The sequence below is a fragment of the Punica granatum genome, chromosome 5, assembly GCF_007655135.1.
Source record: "Punica granatum isolate Tunisia-2019 chromosome 5, ASM765513v2, whole genome shotgun sequence".
NCBI classification, from domain to species: Eukaryota; Viridiplantae; Streptophyta; class Magnoliopsida; order Myrtales; family Lythraceae; genus Punica; species Punica granatum.
The window spans coordinates 735,665-756,219 of NC_045131.1; the positions used below are offsets into that span (position 1 = coordinate 735,665).

The 20,555-nt window shown below is 37.5% G+C and overlaps 3 protein-coding genes across 3 annotated transcripts; 2 read left to right on the forward strand and 1 right to left on the reverse strand.

The window, feature by feature from the left end:
• Positions 1 to 1,207: 1,207 nt before the first annotated feature.
• On the reverse strand, positions 1,208 to 2,789 carry LOC116208666 (allene oxide cyclase, chloroplastic-like). Its single transcript, XM_031542206.1, has 3 exons — positions 2,438 to 2,789; positions 2,199 to 2,320; positions 1,208 to 2,026 (listed from the first exon to the last, which is right to left on the reverse strand). Exons 1-3 carry the CDS (start codon positions 2,676 to 2,678, stop codon positions 1,625 to 1,627), a joined length of 765 nt encoding a protein of 254 aa, XP_031398066.1. The 5' UTR covers positions 2,679 to 2,789; the 3' UTR covers positions 1,208 to 1,624.
• Positions 2,790 to 7,240: 4,451 nt separating this feature from the next.
• On the forward strand, positions 7,241 to 9,149 carry LOC116207357 (transcription factor DICHOTOMA-like). Its single transcript, XM_031540266.1, has 2 exons — positions 7,241 to 8,753; positions 8,867 to 9,149. Exon 1 carries the CDS (start codon positions 7,601 to 7,603, stop codon positions 8,717 to 8,719), a length of 1,119 nt encoding a protein of 372 aa, XP_031396126.1. The 5' UTR covers positions 7,241 to 7,600; the 3' UTR covers positions 8,720 to 8,753; positions 8,867 to 9,149.
• A 6,930-nt stretch (positions 9,150 to 16,079) lies between these two features.
• On the forward strand, positions 16,080 to 20,055 carry LOC116207994 (translation initiation factor eIF-2B subunit delta). Its single transcript, XM_031541158.1, has 7 exons — positions 16,080 to 16,675; positions 17,126 to 17,242; positions 17,705 to 18,057; positions 18,374 to 19,118; positions 19,215 to 19,311; positions 19,400 to 19,454; positions 19,581 to 20,055. Exons 1-7 carry the CDS (start codon positions 16,234 to 16,236, stop codon positions 19,641 to 19,643), a joined length of 1,872 nt encoding a protein of 623 aa, XP_031397018.1. The 5' UTR covers positions 16,080 to 16,233; the 3' UTR covers positions 19,644 to 20,055.
• Positions 20,056 to 20,555: the final 500 nt, after the last annotated feature.

A 20,555-nucleotide genomic window follows, 5' to 3' on the forward strand; every position in this document is an offset into this window, starting at 1 on the left:
GGTGGTAGTGGAATTGAATCATTCAGATATATAAGTTAAAGTCAAGATTTACTCTTATGATCTGGATTAATTAAATCTCGTTAGACCTCCGAATGCTTCGGTGGCGCACATCAAAAGATATGCAGGGGAAATCCATTCACTTTCTCAAAGAGTAGATGAGGCGAGGGAACTCCCAAGCCTAAAGAAGCAAGAAACACAATAATATAACTAAAGCTTGTCACATGTGGATGCATGATTTATGTTTGATACTAAACCCAGAGTCCTTAACGTGTGCGCGTTCGAAGAAATCTAAGAAATGTATTGCATTTAAGTCAATTCAATTGTTAGATCCCGCTGGCACTGTCCATGATGAGATGATGCATTGCATGCAATACACACGCCGAGCAAAAAAAAAAAAAAAAACAAGAAGAAGAAGAGGCAATATACACACGATTCACATGATTATAGTCAGACACAAAGTCAGCTCTTCATTTTTCACATGGTGGAGTACTGTACTCTCTAGATAGATCTGTCATCAAGGGCAACAGAAATTGATGTGCTTAACATTGAAATTAGTCCACTTGCCTCTGAAATTCAATCTATCTATCAAGAGTATTATTGGTCACTCGATCACTCACTCACTTCACGACCCTAAATTCCTAACCAAGTGTAATCCTTTCACATTTTGTTCTTGTCTTCAGCAATAATTTGGTGAGATATATACTTGTAGAAAAATGAACCGTGCGTGAATTAGACAGCACATCCTATACCGGCCATATGAGATTTAAGGGAAAAAAAATATTTCAGGGGTTATATGAGACTCAAGTTCAATCACTTAATAGCTCGAGATTTTGCATTGAAAATGGCCTCTCATAAAGTCAATGGAAATTTTATAAATTCCACTTCTCGTTTGTTTTCTGTTTAGTATGTACGGATGGATCACCGAGAGTAACTATTCTCTAAGATATGAGTTGGCATATAGTAAGTATCATGCCAATTGCCAAACCATTGGTACAGTGATATCCATTAAGTATCATATCAAATAGAAAGAAATTATAAGCATTACACACGACAACACATGGATAACTTTAGCACTAGAGCACGTATTGATCAGGTGATTTCTGCTTGCTATCACCATCTAATAAGTAATAACACGGAGTGAGACCGAACAGGTCACTAGATAAAAAGTGAGATCAAACAGATCAGGGAATTGGTACTCATGGATAAATGATCAGAAAAATGAAGGATTTAGCGAGCTTTAGTTTATCATTATTCGTCCACAATACGTTACCAAGAGAAGCTAACATCTCATGTACCAAACTAACTCCCTGTAATGGACAACGTATGGAGAAGTGGGCCAAAACAGACACGGCTCGAGTAGAATATGAAAAGAAAAGGGGGGAGGGGGGGAGGAAATATAATGGCAAAGGCAAACCCACTAATCACCATACCATACCATACCATACCATTCCATTATTGCTTTGCTTTCACCATCAAGGGAAAGATGCATCATTGATCTGATCATCCCACTAGCTCACCACACCACTTCCAGATCAGTTCAGGGGAGGAATTTCCACATTAAAAAAAGAAAAGGAAAAAAAAAAAAAACAAGAACTAGAAAAAAACAGAATAAGAAACTATTCAGTCAGTCGGTGAAGTTGGCGATGGTAGCGCCGGGCTCACAGGCCTTAGCGGCCGGGGCTGGCTCCACGGAAGGGCTGGGGTCTACGGGGTTTACCAGCAGCTCCTCCGGGAGGTCCTTGATCCCCTTGATGTAGAAGGTGTAGAAGAGCTTGAAGGGGAAGATGAGCTGCTGCAGCTTCACCTGGCCATACGCCCCCTCGAAGACCCCCGACCCGCCGGTGATGGCCAGGTAGGTGTCCTCGTAGGTGAGGTAGGGCCCCTGCACCGCTAAGTGGCCGTAGTCCCCGAAGTAGAAGCTGAATATGGCCTCGTACCTGTCCCCCTTCTTCTCCGGCTTGTTCTGAATCAGTAGGCATATCCCCGCCGTGATCCCCACCCTCTTCTTCAGGTCCCCACTGTACACCTGCATATATATATATATATATATATATATATTCATTTCCACACACACCAACAACAAATCACTAAAATATGTCCGATTTGGGGCAAGAAGCTGATCGAGACAGTAGAGGTTGTCGCTTGTCAGTCAGTAAAAATCGGAACTTTTTGCTTGGGAAAGCCATAAATTTACGAACTTTGTTGCTGAAAGGTACAAGATCGCCGAGGGAGTTGACAGATTTCTGGCTCAGCCGGAGGTACGCCGGGCTTCCACGGTCTCTCTCGTTGATCTCGTACACGTACAGTTCTTGGACTTTAGCTGCACAAATCAAATCAGACACTGATTACTTAACAGAAAGGCAGATTCAACCAGATCAAGCCCACAGACAAAAAAAGAAGAAGAACAAGAAAGATCTTGCTAATTAATCAATCCTACATGGCCTTGAATCATCCGAAGGGCTCGCCTGGCTCCTGCAGGTGAACGGCCTTCTGGCAACTGCTGAAAACCCGAGCTTAGCGGGAGCTGAGATCAGCTTAGGAGCTTGAGCAAGAAACTGGCTCGAGCCCTTTAATGTTGAGGCTACGCCGGCTTTGCTTGGAGCCGCCGACAGCCTCGGGGCAGCTAGTCTCATTGAAGGAGAGACTGTTCTAAGAGCAGCAGAGCTTGAACACGCCATAATTCTCTGGTTTCCTGCCTCTTCTTCTTCGAAAAAATGCCTTCTTCTGTGACGGCAGCAGTGCAGGAGGAGGAAGGTCCACAGGAAAGGGGGGTATTGATGAGGAAATAGTGCGGGAATGATGCCATTTTTATAGATAGAGTTGCGGAACACTGTTCATCATGTGGGCATATTAATATTTTTAGACGCGTCCTATTGAAATAAAAAAAAAAAAGTTGAAGTATTATGAATATATTAATGGAGTCATGGACGGTGCTGGAGAAGAGGAGTTGCTGTGCGCTGACTGTTCTTCATCAATGGGAGCAGTCAAACTTTTTGAATTAAGATCGGGAAGAAGAAGCGTCTGCCTAACTAGAAGAAGAATTTTCAGTTGCCTTTGCTTTCATTTCAGATGTAAATTCATTAAATTCGTGAGCTTAGAAATTTGAAGTGCTCTCTGCTCCATTTTGTTCTATTGGGTTCCTGTGTAAATTTGTGTATATTTAATGATGGGAGGCATATGAAAGTGGGGAATCTTTGTAGTGATGCATACCCTTGAAAAGGTATCCCCATGTGATAAACGTTCTGCTTAAGACGGGACCGACCAATTTTATAAATTCTGAAAATGAGATGGAGGCTTTTGCATCTTTCGAACTACACAACTTCAAGAGTCCGAGTCGATTTAGGAAAGAGGTACGAGATTGAATTGCGATTTATGTATGCTTATTGAATCACGGTCGATTCATGAATTCATAAGTGACAAATAATGCAATGTATAAACAAAAATCTAATATCTTCATGTATATGATCTGATCACCTATAACTTACAATGGATGGATACTCATTCGTAAAGGCCAGAGCCCAAAATGATTCCACTTGGGTGAAGGTTTAGAAATGGATGCAACATTTTCGTTGCAGGATATCATTGTGTCAGTTGACTTGGAAATTCAGGTTTGGTCTCTTATATATTGCTGTCTGCAAGTGCAATTGCAAATGCGCAAGGACAGAGCTGAGAAGGCATAGGCAATGGAGTCATTGGCAGGGGCAACAAGTGACAATGGTGACAGATGGTAGTGGACAGTTTGGTGGAGAAATCTTATATTGGATACGGAGTCTATATATAGACAATCTTAACAGCTTATTTTCTATAGAGATGCGTTGTAATTAAAGATGATTGTTCCCTATTTACCGAAAAAAAAGGTTCTATTTAAGAAATGTCTCGACTTCAAATCACTTGGATGGAGAAAATTCACGCTGGAAAAATTTTACTCTTCAATGAAAAGACCCAGCTCGAACTGGATTAGTTGGGGGACTGCCATCAATGGATTTCCGGATACCAAAATACATATCGAAAAAAAAAATGAATATGGCTTTCTACCGGGAAAAAGAGAGAGAATATGGCTAGGTTTTTGTACGTAGAGGCAGTGGTATAAAAGGTGTCAATGGACATTTCGAGCCCCGTCCCAATTGATCGTTCATCTGGAGAAACTATTTCTCGCCAGTATGTCCTTTCTTGGTAGGAAATGGATATGATCAACATCATCAACGATATAAGAATAGTAATGGGCCTTAGATGAATCCGGCAAACTCCAATATATCAAACTATGACATGGTGGAGGGCTCAACTCAAGCCCAGTAATGTCATCTTCATGCAATAAGTCTCTGAAGCTAGCCCATAATTAATCAACATAATCCATAACCTAGCCAGCTGTATGCGGATCTCAATTGGTTCAATAATATATGTATATGTATATTTATATATATATGTATTCATATTTTGGCCACGTTCAATAAACTATATTCACTGCCAAAGGTTTGTGCCACATATTATTATTATTGTATATGTAAGCCCATAATTATACATGCACGGCAAGTTTTATAAAGTATATATTCCATATCCCACACAAAATCTTGTGCGTGTATATGTAATTAGTGATGGTGATCAAACGAATTTATCCCATAGAATGAGAAAATTGATCATGCACGTCAAAAATAATTTGGCACTTAATTATTTATGTGCCAAGCCCATGCATCCAGTTGAGCATAAACATACAGACCCTCATACATATTTGCAGTCTTCACAGATCGTCCCTCTCTCTATTTAACAAATATATATTAGATTTGTAAAGCAGCTTTAATTCTCATGCTTCAACTTCTTTTTTCGGTGTGAATCTTAGTATCCGGAAGCCTAATTAGACTATGATTAATCTAGTCGAGCGGGTCGGCCCTATAAAATTCTCCCTGCATGGATTGATGCTTCAACTTCTTTATTAGGCATACATATATATAGTATATGACAATGAAATAACAAATAGAAAATTTCTTCAGTCAAACGACATGGCAACCAACTAAAAAATCCAGGAGAGTCATTTAGAACTACAGCTACGGCTGCTGAATGAAGTTGGTTTGTTGTAAGTCCCAGCTCTACAATACAATATCTACATAAGTTTTGTTGTTTGTCATACAGAAACATATAACGTATCCATATATTCATGCTTCCATATAAATTTTTATATATATATATACATCTACATATTTACGCCCGCACAGAGACAGCATATATATGAAGATCTTCCTTCCACTTCTTCGCATTTTTTGCACCACCAAGAACTACATATATTCAGCAAACATACGATGTGCTGTGGCTGGCGTCTCTAATGATGTTTCTCCGTCACGTCATAACAGTAGGCAGGTTCCAGGACAGGCAGCAGCACAGGATTATTAAGGAGACCAGTGATGACCGTTAAAGCTCGATCGCGATATATCGAGTGTTCCAGAGAACTCCATGAGGTTGGGTGAGGTTGGTATGATGCATGATCAATGGTGAAGAGAAAGCTATCATATTGCAGCTCGAAACCCCTTAAGGGGTATGTGAAGTAACAAATTAAGAAGGAGGCAATCCACATCATTCATAGATGCATCATCATGCTACTTTGTTGGCACGAGTAGTTAAGCAAAGGCTCGGACACCCAAGGTGTCGAAACACGTACGTTCATTCCCAGCCCCTTTGGTTTAAGTTTTCCTGGGAAATTATCTTCTCTTTTGGCTTTCTGTACTTTCCAACTACTTTTCCATCTCTGCTTCTTAATTGTCAGTGTAAATACAGCGGAAAAACAATTTGCTTCTTGTTATTTTGAACGATTGAGTTTCCTAAGGGCTAAAGCAGATGTACTCTATACCATTTAGAGATAGCTTTGAGGAAGTACTAGAAAATTGGAAGCATTCACGTACAGCTAGCAACACTGCAGTCATTGATCGATCACGCAAGGTATACGATATGCACGGAATGATGAGCTCAGTGAAGGATAGGGCCCTACTTATAGCTGAAATTTATATTTTGGATACATTGAATTGAGCTTGTATGTTAGTAGGATAGGACCCCTTTCTTCTGAAAAGGCCCACATTTATAGGAGAATGAATGCAGCACTTGCTATGTGCTAGTACAGCTGAAGTCATTACTTGGACATTTCAAGCTGTGGTAGAAGCACTGCACTGTAAATAATTAAGCGAGAAGGAATGCTGCAACAATTTTTCCTCTTTTTTTTTTTGGGGCCAATGATGCACAAGTTCCTTCTTTTTTTCTTTTTCTTTTCTGAAGATAATTCAACAATGCTGCAATAAGTTCAATAAAGGACGATACTCTTAACTAATTAATTAGCTAAAATTTACTACTTAGAGCACAAAAAGAAAATGTACAGTGATTACTTATTTGAATTCGCAACTGATCTTAATTAAGTAACACCCTCAACTAGCTAGTAACACATAAAACTCAAGTTCTTAGCAAACTAACTAGTTCAGCCGATAAACAACTTGAATTTTAATGAGCTAGTGAGTTGTTGAGCATCACAGGCCAAAATGTCTCACTATATATTAAATGACATATCCATTGAATATATTTCTCGAAAAGAGAAACTCTTATTTCATATGAATAATTTGAACTTACGTAAAGACAGACAATACCACATCCAAGAGAATTTGCGGAAAATCAAGAGAGGAAGAAATTATATATATATATATATATTATATATCTTTTTACCGTGGGATATGGGTTGAAGTTTGAAAAAGAAAACTAATAAAACTACAAGAAGGAACACTTAAGCTGGATTAGGACGTCCCTCCATCTCCAAAGAGCAACGAATTAAGACAGAAATTTTCGGATATATAGTAAAATAATTATGGCTAATTGATTAATTAATGACACACATACATACCGTACTAGGAGCCACAGTCACATTATTTCTATATATAGGTGACATAACCGGCCTAAAAGTGACTTATCAATATTATATTTATAGAAAATAAATATTTCCTAATTTGTTTGATGCATGGAATACCAATTAGGCAAAGACTAATGATCCTCTTTCCGAGTTATAATTAATAATGAACTTATTAGCCTACCGAAAAGAAAAAAAAAAGTGAACTTATTAGCCTACAGAAAATAATGAACTTATTATCTCGGGCATCCTATATATATAATGACCAAACGTCTTTGTTAAACAAAAACCTGAATCCTGAGTCTCTGCTGACCGACCTAGCTAGCTAGCTAGCTAGCTTGTATTCCAAATAATATGAAATGAATTATGAGTTTCAAATATAACTATGCATATAATATCTGAGCTTATATATGATACAAATTCCGGATTAATTATGCGAAGACCGCCTGTAACCGAAAAAAAAAAAAAGTATAAGGAGACTGGCTCTATTCCCTCTCGTCCTCCCACTGTTGACAAGCTACTTTTAATTTGGAGAGGGAAGTGCAGGCAGGCACCTGCGTGCGTGGAATGATAAAAGAAATTGGGTCAATAATAAATAGAAGTGTTGGATGCAAGGAGCTTCTCCTTCTTTTGGCGAAAAAGAGGCAAAAAAGAACAAAAAAAAGAAAAAGGTACATTTCTCTCTCAAAGTAGCTCTCATTGATCAGAGCCGCATTACTCATCCCCATCATGTTTGCTCCTAACGACAACAACAGCAGCAGCAACATCAACAACTGGCCGGTCAAGCTGAGCCCCAATCTCCAACCCTTTGTTCCCCCACCTTCCTCCTCCTCTCCTCCTGCTTGTTCATCCCATCCCTTCCCTCCTTTCAGTTACAACCACCAAGATCCGCTTACACATGATCATCAGTTCCTGCTGCTCAACCATGAAACTCTATCTAACAACAATTACATGGGTCCTTTCCATGAAAACAGCCCGAATTTCGCAATTTTCAGCTCATCGTCATTTCCTCCACCGCCGAACGCAGCTCAAGCTGCAAAGAAAGACAGGCACAGCAAGATCTGCACGGCGCAGGGAGTGAGGGACCGGAGGGTGAGGCTGTCCATAGGCATTGCCCGGGAGTTCTTCGATCTCCAGGACATGCTTGGGTTCGACAAGGCCAGCCAAACCCTAGAGTGGCTCCTCACCAAGTCCAAGAGAGCCATCAAGGAGGCTGCTAGGGCTAAGGAGCAGCAGACAGGGAGAGCAGGAGCAGCAGCTTACCCTGCGGGGTCAGAAAAAGAAGCAGCAGCAGATGACTCGAAGGGATCATCATCAGATCTAACTATTTCTAAGGAGGAGATGCCACAAGAAGAAGTGCTTAATAATATTCATGAGCTGATTCGGGGGAAAGATGAGGACTCTTGGGCAAATGCTAGGGCAAGGGACAGGGGGCGAGCGAAAAGAGAGAAGACTTACTGCTGTGTGAGCCCTAACAGCAATGGCGTTGTAGTGCACCATCACCAATCGATTAGGGATCACTCAAATTCAAGTTCGTCGAGCCAATTAGTCAAACCTAGTCAATATCATCTTTACTCGTCATTAGCTCCTCCTAACAGCAATGGTGTTGTATTGCACCATCACCAATCGATTAGGGATCACTCCAATTCAAGTTCGTCAAGCCAATTAGTCAAACCTAGTCAACATCATCTTTACTCATCATTAGCTCCTCCTGGTGGCGACGACCTTCCTCCACTGAACACTGAAGACAGCAAGAAGAATGACTTCTCCCTTCCGGCCCAAAATTGGGACATCAACTACAACTCAATGGTCCTGCAGCCATCAAGCTTCGGAGAGCCATACATATGACATGTTATGTCTGCAGCTATCTCCTGAAACTGGTGTATGTATGATCATTCCAATTACAGGGAAAAACGACCCTTAATTAGTCTATCAGTCTCTCTTAATTAGTACTCTTTATCAGCATTAATTAGTATTTTACTTTTAATGCAACAGCTGATATTCTGAGGAACTTCTTGTTCCCTTCCAGAAGCTTTTATATCCATCAATGACAAAGTATTAGCTGACATGCATCTACTAATTGGATGTATGCAACTTAGGGCTTTCAGGGTGCAGGTTTTCCTCCTTTCTCAGTTTCCATGTATGTGTTATATATTAAGTCTTAATTGCGTATTGAATTATGATGCTGCAACTGCGTGTTTTTACGCATCAGAGCTATATGTATATAGATATGTATGTACTAATGATTGATGTCTACTTCAGAATCTCATAAATAAATCAATTATCTATATCTTATTAAGTTGTGCATATTTTAATTGGACCAATTTTGTATGAGATGGAATGGCAACGATTGTGTTGTTGATTTTATATCAAAAGCATACACATATGAAAATTGTATTTATATGCATGGGAGTATACATTCTGCCTAAACTGTTAATTAAAATGGATGTTACAGTGCAAATGTCGTAATTAATTTAATTGGTATAAATTCATATATAAATTCATGACATTTGCAACTTGAAAGTAAGTACTTCCAACTGAAACTAAACCGATGTTGGTGCTATATATAAGGGGGGGAAAAACAAAAAAAAAAGAAGGAAAAGAAGGCAGCCTTCAATGGAGGGATTTCGTCAGTAAATATCATGCATGGTTTGTGCAAGAAACCCCTAGCTAACTAAAGGTTTTCATCAAGACCCGGTTGCAATATATTTCATTGAAGCAAATTGTTATGATTATTGAAGGCATTCATAATTAACTATATACTAAAATTGGTTTTGAATTTGTTTTCACCCGAAAAGGATGATTGAGGTTTGAATAATCAGGAGAGGGCCACTTGTTCCCTCCGGGGATTAATTCATGAGAAACTCAAGATTTGAACTCAATCTAGCTAGTTAAATAGCACATAGCTGGACAAGGGGACACATCTCTTCTATATCTATTGCTTTACATGTGAAGAAAGGAGAAACACGACGAGGAAAAAAAGAAGGGAGATGAATTATTGAATATCTATTAATGTTTATCGTTATATATAGATTGGTCAATTTATGTTCGTCTTTTGTTAATCTGTGGCTATATATCATATGTTATTGAAGATATATGCGGCTTTGAATTATGAAGACTCATACACATTTGGGAGCTGGAACCTTATATATACTTGTATTCATTGGCACCATACATATGTTGGCTACTAGGTGTGGATCTAAACTTTGAAGAATTAGTCAGAAAGAATTCAAAATACATTATTAAAAATATCAGAGTACGATCTTATTTCCTATAGAATTAAACACTTCATATATATTCATTTAAAAGTAGTCCGAAATTTCATTGGAAAAATACAAAAAAAAGGTTGTAAAGGGTTATCTGAAATCAAATCTATATTTACATCTATATCTATATTCTATTTCTATATATAAACTAAAATTGACTTGATGTAGCTAATAAATGCAAATACTACTCTAATCATTATTAGTATTTAATTAATATTTATACATTATTAAAGAAATATTAATAGATGCTAGTTTGTTAAAATATAATTAATTTATTACATGTAGATGTTAGTTTGTAAAAGGTAAAACCCCCTACATTTATGAATTTACGGTAACATAAAAATATTCATAAAATAGTATTCTGAAATATTATTATAGTGTGTTTGATTTTAGAATTGAGTTGAGTTGAGTTGAGTTTTGATTTTAATTGGTTTGTAATGATTGTGATGTTGAATTACGAGAAAAAATATTGAATAGTTGAAAAAAAGTAATGGTTGTATTATTTAATTGTGAAAAAAGTAATGAATAATTGAAATAATTTATTATTAAAAATTGAATTGAATGGTTAAAAAAATTGAAGAAAATGAAAAAGGAATAATTGTGTTGTTGACTTTTGTTGTGTAGTGAGTAAAGTTAAAATTAAAGTTAAAATCTTAAAATCAGATTGCCAAATCAAACGGGTAAATTTATATGGAGTTAATATATGGAATAAAGTCGTGTAATATATTAATAATTACATTAAATATATTAAAGAAGACAATTAGTAGTAAAATTATTCAGAAATGGTTCAAAACTTCTAATAAAAAAATGGAATTAATCATTAAAATATTTTATTCTTTTTAAATTTTAAAGATATATTGATAATTACATTATAAAACATGTAATAGACATATGAAAAAATGTTTCATTATGTTCTAAAAAGTTTTTTTCGCTACATGATGGTACAAAATATTTTAAAGTTGTTTCATGATGGTACAAACCGTTAATTGGCCCTAACGCCGTTAACATTTTACTAACGTGGCGCGTCCTATGTGTCACTTTTGTTACGTAGAACCAATCATAGTGCGCCATATCATTTAAGAGAAAATAAAATTTAAAAAGTCCAAAAAAATACAAAAAAATAATTACAAAATTACAAAAAAATATTTTAAAATTTTGAAAATTATTTCTTAAATATTTTTAATTTTAATTTTTTTAAAAAATACAAAAAATAATTTAAAAAATACAAAAAATAGAAAAAAAAATTTAGAATTTTTTTAAATTTTAAATTTTAATTTTTTTAAATAATTTTTTTTATTTTTAAAAAGAATTTAAATAATTTTAAAAATTTTAAAAAATTAATTTTTTTTTTTTTATTAACATTATTTTTTTTTTAATAAAAATTTTTTAAATTTAATTTTAAATTTTAAATTAAAAGTTTAAAATTATTTTTAAAAGTTTTTAAAATTTAAAATATTTTTAAAAGTTTTAAAAGTTTTAAAATTTTTAGAATTATTTAAAATTTTTTGGCCACGTCAGTAAGGAGGTGACACGTAGTAGCCACGTCAGCTTCGGCTTGACGGCGTCAAGCTCGAGTTGACGGTTTGTACCATCATGAAACAATTTTGAAACATTTTGTACCATCATGTAGTGAAAAAAACTTTTTGAACCATAATGAAACATTTGTAAACTATTTTGGACCACCAGTACAATTTACCCTATAAATAATACTTACATGGCATTCATTTTCAATTTTACTTACGGATATTACTGAGAAGTAACTGGTGGGTGGGCTGTCAATAGACTCAATACAATAGAGGCCGATGGTGGTGCAAGCAAAAGCATAAGTTCATCGATCATTGATGGGCAAGGCTCGGGTCGAGAACAAAAATTTTGGCCCAATAGATAAGCTTTGCTGCCCCCCTCTATCTATCTATATAATCATATATATATATATATATATACACTATATCTTTTTGTCCATGCGATACACGATTATTGTTTAGAATGATTATTTTTCGATAGATTTTTAAAAATTTTGATATCACAATTGAAATTTTCGTTAAGTTAAATATATTCTTAAATTAAAAGCATTCAAATATTAGTGTATACAATAATAAATTCAGAATTATTGGAAATGAATTATAATAGCAAATATGAATGAAGAAAATAATATTACTCGGAAAACATATTACATTTGCTTAAATATCAAATTCTAAAAAATTATAATAGATCATCTCCATGTATTTTGTAAAAAAAGAAGTGGAAATAATCTATTTTTGATAATTTTTAAATAGATTTATCTATTGTTATTTCAAAAGTGTTCAATATTTAAATATACTTATTGCATATAGTGCATTTTTCTTTTAGTTACTAATTATGTCGAATTTTTTTATGATATTTATTTTAAGAAAGTGTTTTTTTATAAATAAATTTTGAGATTATATATTTTAAATCAATAATGTGCATGTATAATAAAATTAGTATTTAATGATTTATATGCCTTTACTAATTTAGTCCTAGTTGTATATACATTTATAGTGGTTTATTTAGACATTTACCTTTATGACCTTGTACTATAATAAAATTATTTTTATAATCTATTACGAGGATACAACTTTATATATATAATTGTATATACATTTATAACTTCTTATTTTGACGTTTACTTTTATAATGTTATACTATATATAAAATTACTTTTCTAACATATTTATCACGGGGATACAATTATATATATATATATATATAAACTTTATGAACGTCTAACCCTGATCATTTCCAATTAATGTTCCTATACATTCATTAAAGAGCTAATCGATCATTTTTATGCACCCCTGCATATATAGAAACCTTAGATGTATCTACATTTTTTATCATAGACGTTCACTTCATTATGACTCACATAATTTGTACTAATTGTTTTACAAATTTTATTTTTTTAATAATAGGATTTAGTTAATTAAAAGATCCCACTTTTGTGATTGACCGCCCTATCTTTTTACCTATTAATAAATAAAAAAGAAAAACACACACAATTTTTTTTTTGGTGTCTTAAACACACACATTTTTATTTTGAGTTAATCACCTAGAAATGCACGACTTTTGTACTTTTTCTTAAATATAACAAGGCCTTTAGAAAATAGCGTAGAAAGACAAGATTTTTGCATTTTTTTCCCTAAATAGAACACGACATTTGGATAGTAGTATAGAAAGGCACGATATTTATACTTTTTCTTAAATATAGCACGATCTTTAAAAAAAATACAGAAAGGCATAACCTTCAAATTTAGTTGCGCATCTAACATGACGTCAATTATTCTTATAACGATAACGGCTAATATAGAGCTAACGATGCTACGTGGCACAACATGATTGAAGGAGTAGACACCATAGGTTTTTATTTAATTAAAAATAATTATAAAAGGGGGATTCAACTCAATAAAATGAAAGAGGGAAGGGGTTGACAATGGTAGCTACGACGGTGGCTATCATATCCCAATTGGGATTGCCGACCACAACATGACTCCAATTATGTGGGTGGTGGTTACAATCAAGACATCCACCGCTAGAATCAAAAGAGCCCTGGGATTGAGGACTTTTTCATTTCGGCTCAATCCTCTTCTTTTTTTTTTAAAGAAAAAATCTTCTTTTTAAATTTTTTAACTTTTAGAATTATTTTTTAATTAGATAAAAATATGTGAGACCCACTCGTCCAATCATATTGTGTCACGAGGCGCCGTTAGCTATTACCGTTACATTTGACAAATAATTGACCCCATGCCGGAATCGCAGCTAAACCTAAATGTTGTGTTTTTCTGTGCTATTTTTTAAAAATCATGTTATATTTAGGAAAAAAGATAAATATCGTGTCTTTCTGTACTACTCTCAAAAGGTGATGCTATATTTAGGAAAATATGAAAGTAGTATATTTCTATGCTATTTTGTAAATGTCGTGTTATATTTAGGAAAAGATACAAAAGTCACGCTTTTTTGGGTAATTAACCTTTTGTTTCAAAGGCACGGTGTCTGTCTAATACATGGTAATACCCTTACTTTTTTATTTTTTTTGGGCTGAAAAATGGTAATACCCTTACTTGACAACTAAAGCGCTTCTTAATTGAATTAACAAGTGTGGCAGTACGTAAGAGCTGCATGCCCTTTAATATGTTGCAAGACTCGGGCGCGAATGACAGATATTAATTAATACTGCAGACAGCATGGATATGGAGTCGCAGCAGATACGATCACATGGATTCTTCTACCCTTTTTGTTTTTGGGGTTCCCTTTGGTTAATGATGATTCTCCAATTATATTGGGGATCAGATCAGATTCCATGCCATGCATATATATGTCGTCGCAAGAAAAGGATATTTGCCGGACAAAACGCAGGAACAGATTCTCGAGTAGCCTAACTTGTTATTTCTGTTTTCTTTTACAGTACTACACCGTAATTACTAATACTATAGAACATGGAATTAATATGAAAGCATTTTGCAGCAATAGGACAGCCGTTCAACAGCAGCCAACAGTAATGAAGTCAGTCACTGAATCAAACATCACCAACAGAAACACAATACAGTGCAACAACACATGCAGAGTGAGAACAGAGAGACATATATAGAGGGAACTGAAGCGAGACACTTACTTGTAAGGATGCACATCTATACTTCCAACCTGAAGTCATGGGAGATATATGATATGATGATCATGGGGAGGAAGGACTGGGGGAGTACTAAGGAGGCTGAGGCTCATCGTCGCTCCGTGAAATGGACTTAAGAGAGAGAGAGAGCATGGCAATGGTTATGGCACTTATACTCATTACTCACCCCCAGTACATATCTAATTTCAAATCTTCTAAAGCTATTTTAAATTTAATTTAATTCACCTTTGTAAGTACGGTTTCCTAGCTTTCTGTTGACTCGTACGTAGTAGTAGTAGTCAAGGGACAAAAAAGAAAAGAAAAGAAAAGAAAAGAAAATATGGAGTAGGTTTCTACTTCTAGTGATATGATATGATGGCTAGTCAGCGAAGAAAAGATACGATATGTGGCCTTTTTCCATGAGGAGCCCAGAGAGACACGTAGAGACAGAGAGAGAGAGCGCTCTAATGATATATACAATACAAACAAATCCCTGCATTCTGGAGGAGCCTGAATCCAGTCGAATCACATTGGTCTCGGTTCTTCTTCTTTCTTATATATATATATACATATATAAATGTTTGTCAGTTCCGTGATAGAGAGGAAAGTGAACGAATGGTCTGTCGATAACTTCAGAGCTGTACAAGGGGTCTGTCGCTTTTTTTTTGTTCGGAACTTTGGACTTCCTGCGAGAGTTCGAGCTATGCTAGGGAGGGGCCCTGAGTTGATTTGTCGCATGCTCTTCCTTTCATCCCAAAGTAGCTAATCACTAGCCATGTACGGATGTGCTAAAGACCATCTACTGCTTTTGTGAATTGCAATTGGAGTTGCGAATTGAGTGTCTGATGAGTGTTCTAACCAACGAACGAGTTGATCTCACCCAATTCTAAGGGATTCGACCTAGTGATTAATGTGTACTCAAGTTTGCACCGAAACTCGGGTTCGAATCCCTTTGGAGCCACCGGAGCGCATTTGGCGTAATTACCTGCTCCGTGCGCCGCCAGGAGTTCACGTAACTCCTGGAATTAGTCGGGCAAAGCCCGGACACCCAGGGTTAGCAAAAAAATAAAAATAAAAATCGAGCTGATCTCACCCCCGCCCACAACGACAGGACATAGCTTCACAAATCGCAGCCCCAAGGCCGATGGCCCAAAGCTCATACGATGGGCTTGCATTTGGGCCCATCAGGAATTGCCGAGGCCCAAAGGTGCACGAAGAAAATAGAACACAGATTTCCTGCAAAAGGTTAAAAAAGGAAAGGGAAAAAATCCGGTGCTTTGGGCTCACCACACGCGGCTGCTCTCTCACTTTGCTCTTCTCCACTCTCGGTCACTCAATCAGTGCTTAGTGGAGAGGTGTTTTCCTTTTCAGCTTCAGCTTTTGCATCTCTCCTCTTCCTTGATTCCCTCTGTGTTTGCGCCCTAAAACCAAACCCCCGGGCATCCAAACGTACCACATTCTCCCGCAATCGGAAAATGGAACCTCGCAGAAACCCCCGCACTGTGATCGACCCCAAGGTCCGTCAGGTCGGTTTCTTCGCCCCCCCCGACCGCTCCCAGTCTGGCCTGCCCGACGCTGCGTCCCCCGTCCACGCCTCCTCCTCCTCCCCCTCCGGCAATTCCCTCTCCCCGGTCATGATTCCCCCACCGCGTCACCATTCCGACAACCTCATCCCTCCCCTGCCCTCCCCCCGCTCGGTCCCTCACCCTGCCGTTCCCTCCAGCTACACCGCCGCTTCGGAGTTCTCCCCGACCGCCGCCTCGTCTTACTCGAGCGGCAGCAGGTTCCCCGGCGATGGCGATGACGTGTCGTTTTCTCCCGGTAGGCTCGCGAAGGAGAATTCTGTCAAAGTCATGGCCAGTAGCGTCCCCACTGTGTCTTTGGTCAACAAGCCTCCTCTTAATATCGCGGCTACAGGTATGATGTAGCTGAAATCTGTATAGTATTCGCTTGTGCTTTCATCTTAGGAGGCAAACCCGAAGCATGAGGAGCTGCTTTGTTGCTTTGAATTTCACTCTCAAGCTTTCGTTCTGCAAAAATTGCTTCATGCAGTGAGTTCTATCCGGTGAAAAGGAAATTCCGACTGCTTTCCTTATCTCTGTAAATTGACTGACCAGACTTGTTGCTCACCGTATGACACTACTGAAGCATTAGCTATGACAGCAGGCTATGATATATAAGTAGGTTGAAACTGTCAACTTCTAGCCTTGACTAGGTCTAAATGCGGCATGCGAATATGGACTATGGATGTTATGGACGTAAGGGGTCTTGTGAAGTTTCGTGTTCTCGGTGTTAATTATTAGAGCATGCAATCCTCTTTTTGAGGAATAGATAATGCTCCCTTGAAAATGAAAGAAATGATTGCAGATAAAGCTGGAGCTGAAGTGCTGAATGACCGGCCGAAAGCCCCAAAGGAGAAAATGTCAAAAGCCGAAAGACGCGCACTTCAAGAGTCCCAGCGAGCTGCAAAAGCAGCTGCTAAAGGTGCCCGTTATTCTTGATTTGCTTAAGGGAACTAAATTTTTGAGGTCATGCTTTTTCTTTTCCATATCGACGCATTCGTTAATGTCGTTTCACTTTTTGCTCCTTCTAAATCTCTCTCTCTCTCTTCTTGTTGGTGAATACAGCAGTTCTCCCAGCGTTAAAAGAAACTCGTTGTGCTCAAAAGTGACTGCTCCATGCAGCCTTTTTGTTTCTTCCATTGGAGTCTCAATCTATCTTTTTGAAGTTTTGAAACAGCTTTTCTAGCTTGACTTAATCATCAAGTTGATTTTAAGCTAATGGCTCTTTCATTCTGTGCTGAAAACTTTTATTGGGCTAGTGGTCCAGACAGTAGTAGCATTTGTATTCTCCGTGCATTTTTCCTTTCATCACCATGTACTGTACTGCAATAAACTTTTCAGTGTGTTCATGTGTATTTGTCCTTTGCTGATGACATGGTATCAGCGGAAGCAAGTAAGGGCCCTGCTGGTACTCCCGGGGCAGCACCAGCTAAACCAGCAAAGGCTGCTTCTAGGAAGAGTGATGTTGCCTCAGCTTCAGTTACTGCATCTGAGAAGAAGGGTGGTGATCGACCTACGGAAAAAGAAAGGAAGAAGGATGTTCCTCATCCACGCATGCAATATGATGATACAAGTAGAGTGGAGAAGGCTAAGAGGAGAGCAGTTGTCAAACAAACTGAAGCGAGAAACAGGGTTGAATTATTCAGGCATTTGCCACAATATGAACATGGAAGTCAGCTCCCTGATCTTGAGTCGAAGTTTTTCCAACTCGACCCCATGCATCCAGCTGTTTACAAGGTATGGTCCTAGTCTTGCCAAATCAATCAGTTGTTAGTACTTCTCTATGATAATCTTCCTTTTCAAACATTAGCCATATATTTCTCTTACTTTCTTTTCTTATCCTCTTTTTGCTTGTTTGGGCATTTGGTGGAACAAAATAGAGAGGAAATGCTCTATAAAGTGAATTATGTCATTTTAGTCATGATCATTCATGTTGTAAGTCATTGCTTGCTTGATGGCCCTGAAGAGACACCTTGGGTGATGAGAGTTGAGTCGAAGGTGTTGTTATGGCTTAACCTGTCAGTTCTCTAACCATGAGCTCTTATTATTCCAGGTTGGATTGCATTACTTATCAGGAGATATATCTGGCGGCAATGCCCGGTGTATAGCCATGCTTCAAGCATTTCAAGAGGTCATTAAAGACTATTCAACTCCACCTGAAAAAACTTTGAGCCGAGATTTGACTGCCAAAATAAGTAGTTATGTTTCATTTTTCACTGAGTGTCGCCCGCTTTCAGTTAGCATGGGGAATGCAATTAGATTTTTGAAAAGTCGAATTGCCAAGTTACCTTTAACCATGTCAGAATCAGAAGCCAAAACAACTCTACAGTCAGATATTGATCATTTCATAAATGAGAAGATTATAGTTGCCGACAAGGTCATTGTTAGTCATGCCGTTACAAAGATCAGAGACGGTGATGTTCTTCTAACATATGGATCATCCTCAGCAGTAGAAATGATTCTGCAACGTGCCCACGAACTTGGCAAGCAGTTCCGTGTTGTGTTGGTAGACTCTCGGCCGAAACTTGAAGGGCAACTCTTGCTCCGTAGGTTGGTGGCAAAGGGTATTAGCTGTACATACACACACATAAATGCCATTTCATACATCATGCATGAAGCTACTCGAGTCTTTCTGGGGGCTTCGGCTGTTTTGTCAAATGGAACAGTATACTCACGGGTTGGGACTGCATGTGTAGCAATGGTTGCTCATGCTTTTGATGTGCCAGTTTTGGTCTGCTGTGAAGCATATAAGTTTCACGAAAGGGTACAGCTCGATTCAATATGCTCCAATGAGCTTGGTACGTGGTTTGAGCATTGATAGTTAGCCCTCAATAACACCTATAAGAGCTATCTGTTCTGGCTGAGAGCCTTAGCTAGGTTGTCATTTGTTGCAGGTGATCCTCATGCCATTGCGAATGTTCCTGGTCGAGAGCAACTTAATTTTTTGGATGGCTGTGCAAAGAGTGATAATCTGCAGCTTTTGAATCTGATGTAAGTTTCAGTAGTTTATGCGATGGGCGTCTTTTGTAAATTTCCATCATATGACTGGGTGGTAGCTCACCTTGTGGGTTCTTTGCAGATATGATGTGATGCCCTCGGATTATGTTTCTATGATAATCACTGACTACGGCATGGTAAGTTGTTCTATGATCTGAAAGTATATTACTTTAGGCTTTTTGCCTTATTCTGAGTGCTGTGAAGAATTATCCATTGAGTGGCTGAACTTGATGTTATAACCCTTTTTTTTTTTTTGCCATAAGGTCCCACCAACGAGTGTGCCGGTGATTGTTAGAGAATACCGGAGGGAGCACCTATGGATGTAACATTTGATGAATAAAGAATATCACAGCAGCTTGAAAAATTTTGACGGAGACTGAGCTGCTTCGACCTTACCAACTGCTGCAGTGGCTGGAAATAAACCTCAAATTTTTTGTGTTTGTTTTACCTTTCATTTTTATCGTCCCATGACGCAGTGCGCCTCATTCAGCTACATAAACGGCTAGTATTTTTGCTCACCTGACTCAGTGAAGAGTGCGATTCTTTTCGTCTCTCCGGGCAGCTTATAGTGGTGCAATTTTTGTCAGTTGTAATCTGTTTTGTTTTATTGGTTCATGTCTTGTGGAACTGTCATTTCTTATTTTGTAGGGAGCTGTGATAGTTTCTCGTCTTGGTCGAGTGAGCAGTGATTGTACTCTTGGGAAATTACGTGGATTCACTGGTTTTTCTTGCGAGTAATATTGTCTAAACCAAATGCGAAATGAATCAAGTGGTTGCAGTACTTTCACCAAAAAGAAAAAGAAAAAGAAAAAGTGATCGCAGTACATGGTGCTTGGCGAATATGGAGAGTTTTAAGATGATTCAACTGAAACTGAGAAAAAAGTCGGTGGGGTGGCAAAGATGGAGAGTTTTAGTGCTTGTTAAGATTGATGGTTATGAAAAGATGGGTTATGAATGAATAACTAATTTCACCATAATTCTTCGTAATTATGAAGGATAATAATAACTTATGTTTGACTTTTAAAATTTTTAAGAGGGGAAGGGTTATGGGGATAATTAATCCCACTATAACCTTTCATAATCTTTATATTTTAATTCTTTCAATATTTTAATTCTTTCAATTTGAGGAGTCATGGAGGGATAAGAAGATCAACCACTGATATAACATTATAAAAAATAATTAAGGGTCAAAGATCTTTTTTAAATACTCATACCATCCCACCCCTCTTTAAGGACTC